Genomic DNA, 9,783 nt, shown 5'->3' on the forward strand with positions numbered 1-9,783 from the left:
AATAATCACTATTTTGTTATGTTACATTGTTACATGCATAGGTATACTCGTATTTAGGATGTACATTTTTTCTATTCCTATATCATTCTTCGTGGGTATGAAAATGAAAACGTCTAGGTACTACTAGCCGACCAATTCTTTCATAAAAATATGCGAGCTCGGTCTTCCTCCTCCTCCTTCTGCTTTTTTCGTACGAAAATATTTTCATTTCCCTGTGGAAATTAGAAATATAAGATCTCTAATATGTTTTTTGCCCCCGAAACGAAATTGCAGTTTTTTCTCCTACGATTTCTAACGATATGGAATATTTAAGTTGAGAACAAGATGGGTATCTAGATGACTAGATGGAGAAGTACCTAGTTATCCTGGAAATCGCGCCTCTGAGTAACATCAGTTGTTGGGGATATTTTTGTTACCTACATAGTTATCCGGGAAATCGCGCCTCTGAGTAACATCAGTTGTTGGGGATAATTTTTGTAGCGATGCAATAGGGCGGGCTAAGCTTTCAACTCTTGACGTTCGTGCGCCTCTCGGCACGCTTGGTATCATTTTGAGATCATTAGAGAATTGTCCGATTGTGAGGCTGCGGCCTAGTTTTGTAAAAGGCCAACTAACAAGACAACTTCCTACACTCTATTTTGAATCCAATGTGCTCGATATTCACTGCAGAGTTAACAGCAATTGATATGTGCCTGGATGAACTACACCGTTCAATTTGTGTCTCTATGTAAGCCAACTACCATGGCATTACACATTCCGGAAGGATAAACAAGGTAAAATTCTATTCTACACTCACCTCGGGAGACTGCGGCTATTGTCTATTGTTATGTTGTTTGATAGAGGATCAAGAACATTGTATAACTGCTAAAGTCTTAGTGACGGGGGTCTTACCCCCTATTTGGCGAAAAACTACTAACATTAACCCCGCCCAGTCTGAATGGGGTCGGGAAAAGCTATCATAACGCGTTTTCCCAATTGGGCACCTATCCAGATAGTAACCATGCACAACCTTGTTTAACTTCAGTGATCCTTGGAGAACTGGTGCATTCAAAGTGCCACATCTGCGCTGCCGCGCTGGCTGCTTTCCTATCGTTTATCCTCTAAGTTTAATTTTAATGTTTCTCAAGGACACACAATTACGTTTTTGTTTAGTTTGATAAATAAATTGAATTGAAATTAAAATTAACTAAATAAGATTTACTTTTTACACATTCTGGTAGGAGAGTAATGGTACTTTTCGCTTTTCGGTCCCATGCTGACAGTATAAACAAGGTATATTCTATTCTACTTTTCCCCCTTAGGAAACACCACCAAGCAGATTTGCCCCTACGCCATCCACGTTTTCGACCTGAAGACGGATCGCCGCATCCGAAAATACCAATTCCGCCCCGAAGACATTTTGCCAGGAACTTTCATTGCTAACATTGCTGTCGATGTGGGCAAAAACTGTGAGGACACTTTCCTGTACGCTTCTGATGAGCTGGCCTATGGTCTCCTGTCGTATTCCTGGGAGGAAAAGCAAGAGTTGGCTTATTACATGCCGCACCATGCAGTGGTACGTCCAGACAGGGCGACTACAAAAGTAAGAATAGTATTTGACCTCAGTTGTAAAACGCAATCAGGTCTCTCTCTGAATGAGATGTTGTATGCAGGTCCTACTCTCTATAAAAATCTGTTTCAACTTCTAATATCATTCTGCATGTTTCCCATTACATGTACGGCTGACATTCGGAAAATGTTCCTGCAAGTATACGTCGACAAGGAAGACCAGAAGTTCCAGCGCTTCCTTTGGCGTGAGAGTCCCCAAGAACCTCTGCAATGTTATCAAATGGAGAGAGTTGTGTTTGGAATGAGGCCCAGTCCTTTCTTAGCCCAGCGCGTGCTCAGACAACTGGCTAAGGATTACGAGGATGAGTTTCCATCAGGATCTCATGAAGTAAGCCAGTCATTCTACATGGATGACTTCCTCTCTAGTTTCATGAGCGAAACTGAAGCTGTGAGTACTATAACAGAATTAGTAAGCATCTGTGACAAAGGAGGTTTTCATTTGACCAAGTTCGCCTCAAATAATCTAGACATTCTCAAGTCTATACCAGAGGAGCAACGCATGCTCAGTGAGGTAGAGTGGGGTTCAGATTCCTACTTAAAAGTACTTGGCATTCAGTGGAATCCAAAGGAAGATACCTTTTCATTTTGTGTGAATTTGTCAGACACAAAATGTTCAAAAAGAAGTATCCTAAGTACTGTGGCAAGAATCTTCGATATTCTTGGCTTTATTAGTCCTGTCACTTTGTCACTCAAACTACTCATTAAAGATCTTTGGAATCTTAAGATTGATTGGGACGAGGACCCACCTATTGACATACAAGAAAGGTGGTCGTTGATTATGTCCGAATTTCCCGCGCTAAACAATCTGAAAATTCCCCGACACTTGGGCATATGTAAGAACGCAAAAGTCAAACTCATAGGATTTTGCGATGCCAGTCTCAAGGCATTAGGCGCATGTGTTTACGTACATGTTACTCAGCCTGATGAATCTGTCTAACGCTTCGCATCTGTCTTATGAACATGTTCACCCTATAGTTCTACCAAAGAATCATCACATAGTGAACCTCAAGTTGGGTGATCGCTACAAGCTCATACAAAAACTACTATCCAGTTTTTGGAAACGTTGGAGTAATGAATATCTCAGTTCATTACAAGAAAGACTCAAATGGCAGAAGAACACTTCAGTCAAGTTGGAAGTTGAAATGCTAGTGATAGTGAAGTCCGAGAACACTCCAGTGTTGTCTTGGCCATTGGGTCGTATTGTTCAACTGTTCCTTGGTGCTGATGATGTTGTACGAGTCGCATTAGTAAGAACAAGCAACGGAACCTACAAGAGACCTGTGGTGAAGTTGTGCCCACTCCCAAGTCAATGAGCAAGCATCTATGAAACCAGGGGTGGTTTCATGGGGGGGAGAATGTTCGAGCCGTGGAAGTCGCCTCTCCAAGCATCAATTTTCCAGACCGTATAGCAGCGGCGGTTTCCATGGAAGCAAGAAAAACTTTTTCTCGACTTGGATTTTTCGATTTTTTCACATTCTTGTAACTTTTGCTGTTGATCGACACACAGTCGATTCTCACACATCCATTTTTCAATAAAGCTTATCCCCTTGGATATGGTTTTCATTGCTAAGTAAGAAAGTCTATTCCTTTTCACAAATAAGTAAGCAAGTCGTTCCTGTAGGAACGTATCATTTTTGGTGCCGAGACCAGGATGCCAAATAAGTAAGCAAGTCGTTCCTGTAGGAACGTACCATTTTTGGTGCCGAGACCAGGATTTACTGCGGATTCAGGATTTACTGCGGATTCAGGATACAATATTGCAGTTCCCCTGTGAGCTGTAATGCGGCAGATTCCCTGTAATCTGTTGTTGGTATGGTAACAGATTGTTTGTAGTTTTACACAAAGCTCCTTAATCAAGGCGAGCTACAGAATTTCGACTTCTTGTCGAATCACATGAGACATTTACTTGTGTGCCACCCTGTACATTTATTATATTTAAGTCTTCTAATTAAAATGATTTATAGGTACCTCGAACGCAAAGGGACTTAATTAGAGCAATAGGTACTTAACGAATGGGGGAAGAATTTTTTTAGTTGCATAATAGTACTGATTTATTGGTAGATATAGCTAGACAGTAAGAAGATAACAGGGTCCCTTTGTTGTTGATAAAAAAAATGAAGTACATACCTACATATTTTACGGAGTGTAAAAAAAGGAATACCTAGATAAAAAAAGAATCTGGATTTGTTTTTCTACTAACTAAGAAACCATTTTAAGTTAGAGAACTCAAATGTTACCAGATTTATTTGGAACATACCTTAAAACAGAGAGGATAATAATTATATTGTTTTAGGCGAAAATTATAAATCCATGTAGCTAAAATTGTGGACTCCTGTTTACAGAGAAAAAAGTTCTATAGCTTCGCTAACAAGAAAAAAAAACGCTATTTAAGAAGTAAAAAAAAATAACCTCTTCAAGTTTGCTTCTTTAAACACCCTGTATAAACTACAAAACTCCATGTGAGTTATATATCTTCAGAATTGACATGAGCTTAAAGGTGCGATTCACAATTCCACATACCTTCATGAACTAGCATAATCCCAATACAAGTAAAACTAGGTATGCACTGAAACATAATCCAAGTTCAAATTTTAATTAATTTACCAACTTCTCCATGTCAATTTGAAAAAATCAGAAATGGACTGTGACTGATCCGGATAATCTCAGTGTTAAAGGCAGATTTTTATTTGTACACTCTTGTCTGACCTAAATGGACAATACATACATAGGTACATATTATTAGAAAACCATAAACAATTGATGAAATTTCCTGTCTGTTGTACAATGTCACATTATTTGTTTACAGGTGAATTCAACATCGGTGGTCTGACATTCCATTGGTTCCCCGAAGGTATTTTCGGAATCGCCCTAACCCCTCCCGAGGCTGACGGATTCAAAAACCTTCTCTTCCACCCTATTGCTTCTCATTCTGAATTTGCCGTCTCTACACGCGTCTTGAGAAATAAAACTCTAGCCGAATCTGCTGATAGTTACAACGCATACGTGAAGATCGGAGATAGAGGTCGGGATGGACATTTGACCGCACCTTCGCTCCTCTCAGCTCTCAAGTACGGGACGAAAATATCAAGGTAGTAAAGTAATAGTTACACCTACCTATAGTTGGTAGTTACCTACTATGTATGGTTTGCCGTTCCTTCAATTGTGGCTTACCATTATTAGGGCAGGGCGGTCAATACGTAAAAGATCTATCAAAGAAGCAAGATTCAGTCCGATCAAATTGACAGTCCTTTGCAAAATGGCGGAACCTTTTAAAGCTGGAAAAATTGACAACACATACCTACCTCGCCGGTTGCCTGGTAAACAGGAAGACGAGGGTTCAATCCCAGACGAGGCATTAACCTGTGTCCACATATAGCCGATGGCCGTCGATCGAAGAGATGAAGCTATGTATTCGAGGCAGTGTGGACGATTTCAGTCGACGTCGATCGACGGCCGTCGACAATTTGCTTGCCGAAGCCGGTACCGAAAGTGTAAATAAAATATATTGCTTTCAAATAATGCGATAGCGTGATATTGGGGCGGAAGATAAATTATCAAGATAGTGTCACTATCTAATGACAAAGTATCACTTTCCTCTATTCTCTTAGATATTAGAGAAAATTGCTGGAGAATTAGCTTCATAATCTAGACCTAGAGGTATTACTATGCTTTTTCTTCGAATTTTTAAAGTTAAGACTAGAATTTTAGCCAGCCTAGTTAGCTTGGATGGTAGCGCCCTGCCTTGTAAGCGCTAAGTTGAGGGTTTGATACTAGTCATTCCAGCCCGAGACGAGCTGTATCCTAACATGCTGCTGCGGATTCACTACCACATTGCGTCCGAAGAGGCTGAAGATATGTGCGGGGCCAAGCATTGCATCCCGCACGAGAAGTAACTATGCTTTTTCTTCGAATTTTTAAAGTTAAGACTAGAATTTTCGCCAGCCTAGTTAGCTTGGATGGTAGCGCCCTGCCTTGTAAGCGCTAGGTTGAGGGTTTGATTCCAGTCATTCCAGCCCGAGACGAGCTTTATCCTAAGCAGATAAAGTTCGTTCTCGGAACGGCTGGCTTTCTAAGGTTTTGGAAAACTCATCCCTCCCAGCTGTCATATTTCACTTAATTTTTTCTTCCCCAGTAAAACCTTCGAGTAACATACATAATTATGTATAACCTGGAAACCTAGATCAATTTGAACGTGTAACAACATCAGACTTTGAACAATACGGGAGACAGAGAAAAAGAGAATGAAAGGAGAAAGGGGAGGTAGACAAAAAGGGAGGGGGAGAAAGACAGTGAGAGAGAGAGAGAGAGAGAGAGAGAGAGAGAGAAAGAGAAAGTGTAGCAGAGTAGGGAAACGAAAGAAAGAGAGGGAGAGAGAAGGAGTCTATAGAGAAAGGGAGGGGGGGGGGTGGTTTTAAAATTAAAAAAATCAGTATCCTGTGAGATTGACAGGTAAGAGATATGTTTGTAGGTGCTTTAGTTAAAGAATGCCAAGTACCTACCTAGTAAATATTTCTTAGGAAAAGGGCTATTGGTAAACAAGATATGATATTTTATAATATCTTGAATAAAATACCTAATATCTACTTTATTCCTTTTATATGGTAAACATGTACACAAGTAGCCTTTATCTAAAGAAATATTGTCCTGATTGATTATTAGTATTACTACATATTAATGTACCTAAATAGTTAGAATATTTGAACACTTTGTAAAAATATAATACATTTCATTTCAAGTACCTAAGTAATTGGTGCTTATTAAAATACCAATAATCATGTGTACCTATATCTGTACAGAATCTAGATCGTTTAGATCACACGCATGCATTTTGTGGCCTCCGAGATTGATACATTTTGCTTTAATTTGATACTATGGCAGTATCGGTATTAGAAAACATATTTTGACAGCCATTCAGATTTGACATCGACAGGTTTACAATCTCTCTCTCTCTCTTCCTCTCTCTCTCTCCCTCTCTTTGTCTTCCTTTTCTTTCCTCTTTCTTGGTGTAATATTATTAGGTAGGAAGGAGATAGAGGAAGCAATATACGTGGTTCTTTTGGCACATCCACTAATATTGAGACTGTTCTCTCTCTCTCTCTCCCTTTCTTCCTTTATCCTTCCTCTTTCTCTCTCTTTAAACGTAAACTAAGAACTGCTTCTGATTACAGGGTTACCAAATCTTCAGAAAATACTCGTAAGAGGTTCTATTTGAGATTTGGACGAGTACTTCTGATTGGTTCAAAGGTTTTCGTACCTGTGGCGTCCAGTTCTTTTTTGTCTCTCCTCTTCCTTCTTCTTCTCCTCTTCCTCCTGTGTTTGTCCCCATTATGAGTGTTTAAAAGGGCACCCAAGTTTAAAGTCCCATCACCCTGACCCGCCATTTTCCGGGACAGAACTAAAAGTAATCAACCAATCTTCTTAAAGAAAAGCTGCTATAAATGGGTTAAGGCGGTTTAATACAACATTTTCTCGTTTATAAAGGTTTAGCAAAGTGGAAGAGCAAACTGATGAAAGCATGACGTACAACATTTTCTCGTTTATAAAGGTTTAGCAAAGTGGAAGAGCAAACTGATGAAAGCATGACAAATTTAAACAAGTCGTTTAATACAACATTTTCTCGTTTATAAAGGTTTAGCAAAGTGGAAGAGCAAACTGATGAAAGCATGACAAATTTAAACAAGTTAAGAACAAATTCTGATTTAGAGAGGTACCTAATTTTAAACTTAAAAAACGCGTCCCGAATTTTTTACTTTCCTTATCCTATAGGAAGGAAAGTAATGTAATCGGGTCAAAATTTCGATGGTCAGTTTTTAGTGCCTTATAGAGTTTAAATGAAATTCGGGACAAAACGCCCCAAAATGAAAATTTTAAAGTTAAAAAACGCGTCCCGAATTTTTTCTGGGACAAAAACGGAAATTCGGGACAAAACGCCCCAAAATGAAAAACTGAACGGGACGCCGGGACACCCCCTGAAATTCGAGACTGTCCCGGCCAATTCGGGACGTTTGGCAAGCCTACGAATGAGGACTAAGAAATATGAAATGGAAAAAAACTCGTTTTACCTATACAAACAACATGTTTATCATATCAGCAACATGTAGGTAAATTACTTTGAATATTTATCTATCCAGCATCCTTCTTGAAATCTTAGGTCTCCTTTTCAAGTTTGCAGAGGAATGTCAGTTGACGATGGAAATGAGAAAGTTGCTAGCTTTTTAAAAGGCCCTATCTGCCTTCCTTGGATGATATGGAGAAAGCGAAAAAGGACCTTTTAAGCTACCTCTTGGACAAAACTTCTGGTTAGGTATATGGGTCCTTTTGCGCTGTTTTGATGTCAATGTCTTTTGCCGATGCCTTTCGTACTTTCGCTGTTGATAGTGTTCATGTTCTCTTTGGTTGCTAATAATATTGGTAGCAAAGTTAGAACAAATTGGAGATTTACCAAGCGCCTGTTACTTAATGAAACCCATGTAATTTTCCACAGTCTGGGGAAATTGGAGGAGAAGAAAGAGGAGGAGGAGGAGGAGGAGGAGAAAGAATAAAGAGTGGGAGAAACAGGAAGAGGAGGAGAAGGAAGGAGAAAGAGAATGAAGAAGAGGAGTAGGAGGAACAAATGGGAAGAGAGGGGAGGCGAAGAAGAAAGAAGGGGAGTGGGAGGAAGAAAGAGAAGGAGGATAAAAAAGAAGAGGGGAAGAAAGAGGAAAAGAAGAAGGGAGAGGATGAAGAAGAGGAGCAGGAGAAGAGGAGCGGAAGAAAAGAGAAGAGAGATGAGCAGTTGGAGAAGAAGGAGGGAAAAGAAGAGGACGAGGAAGAGTAGGAGGAGGAAGAAGGGAGAAAATGAAATGGAAGAGTAGGAGGTAAGAGAAAGAAAAGAAGGAGAAGGAAAAAGAGGAAGAGGAAAATAAATAAGAAGAGGAGGGCTAGAAAAATAAGAGTAGGAGAAACAGCAAGAGGAGGAGAAGGAAGGTGTAGAGGAAGGAGGGAGAGAACGAAGAGGAGGATTAGGAGAAAGAACAGTAGGGGAAGGAAAAAGAGGAAGAGTGGGAGAAAAAAGAAGAGGAGGGCTCGGAGAAGAGGAGAAGAAATGAACAACAAGAAGATGAAAAGGAGGGGAAGTTGACGGAATGAGAGCGAGAAAGAATTACAGGAATGATTTAAGTACATTTTCATACACAACTGTGAACCATATCATCTGTTCCTGTTATCCTGTTCCTAGCCTGACGCTTTGTTTTTCGTTTTCCCATCCTGTGTGAACTTGAAGGAAATGGCCTGTGAAACTTGAGTTGAGTTTGTCCTTAATACGGATGACTGCAGATTCCAATTCTAGTGTAAAATCCTAGAGTGATATTGTGTAGATACAATGATACAATTGATACATATTATGTAAATGCCTTCAATTCAGAAGAGGGGATACTGGGATACCCCCGAGTCTCCTGTGAGATTATCGGGATGCTTTGAAAGACCCGTTAAAAGAAGAAGAAGAAGAAGAAGAAGAAACACTTCAACAATAGGTAGGTATAATTATCTATATAATTAGCATGGTATACAATCATGCAATATTTGTGTCCCATTTCACTTCAACACTTAAGTAGTCAACTGCTATTTCGTCAATGGCACTTTGTTAGACATAATAGGCTATTCAGAAACATTCAGATGAAACGAAGAAAAGTCAACGCCTACCATAAGAACGCGACATGTACCTATTTGGATTTGGAAAGTGAACGAGAAAACAGGATCAAAAGGAAGAAATTAAAGAGAAAGACGGTAAGAAGAATAGAAAACAGGGGTAAAAATAAATGATTAGATGTGGGGTGAATACGAAATGGCATTGAGAAGATTTGCTAGAATTTTATTTAGTTTTTTACATAATGCCCTACGGCTAACGTATACGAAGTCAACTTTATGGTAGGTACTAAGGGAAATGGAATAAATTAGTAGATATATACCTAACTAGATATCATGCACTTCTGACTTCTGAAAGTCAAGTCTAGTCTGTACTATTAAGATACTAATGTTAGGTAAGTATATGGCCGTTTAAGAGATGTAGAAGTACATTTTTCTTAAACGGCAAAAGGTAAGCATACCAGGTAAGTGAGTGTAAGTGTTTTATCTGTCTTAGTCTACAAAAAAAAAAAAAAAAAAAAAAAAAAAAAAAAAAAATATTTTGAGCGGGAT

At 39.3% G+C, this 9,783-nt stretch overlaps 1 protein-coding gene across 1 annotated transcript in view; it reads left to right on the plus strand.

Moving 5' to 3' along the window:
- Positions 1–1,301: 1,301 nt before the first annotated feature.
- Positions 1,302–9,783, plus strand: part of LOC103512478 — a gene marked incomplete at its 5' end in the record, with an annotated part of 12,649 nt that continues 4,167 nt past the window's right edge. The window contains 4 exons of the mRNA XM_026825935.1: positions 1,302–2,539; positions 2,595–2,913; positions 4,415–4,697; positions 6,777–6,802. Of these exons, the coding sequence (XP_026681736.1) occupies positions 1,302–2,539; positions 2,595–2,913; positions 4,415–4,697; positions 6,777–6,802 (1,866 nt within the window). The remainder of the gene's footprint in view (positions 2,540–2,594; positions 2,914–4,414; positions 4,698–6,776; positions 6,803–9,783) is intronic.

Source organism: Diaphorina citri, unplaced genomic scaffold, assembly GCF_000475195.1.
Source record: "Diaphorina citri unplaced genomic scaffold, Diaci psyllid genome assembly version 1.1 scaffold843, whole genome shotgun sequence".
NCBI lineage: Eukaryota > Metazoa > Arthropoda > Insecta > Hemiptera > Psyllidae > Diaphorina > Diaphorina citri.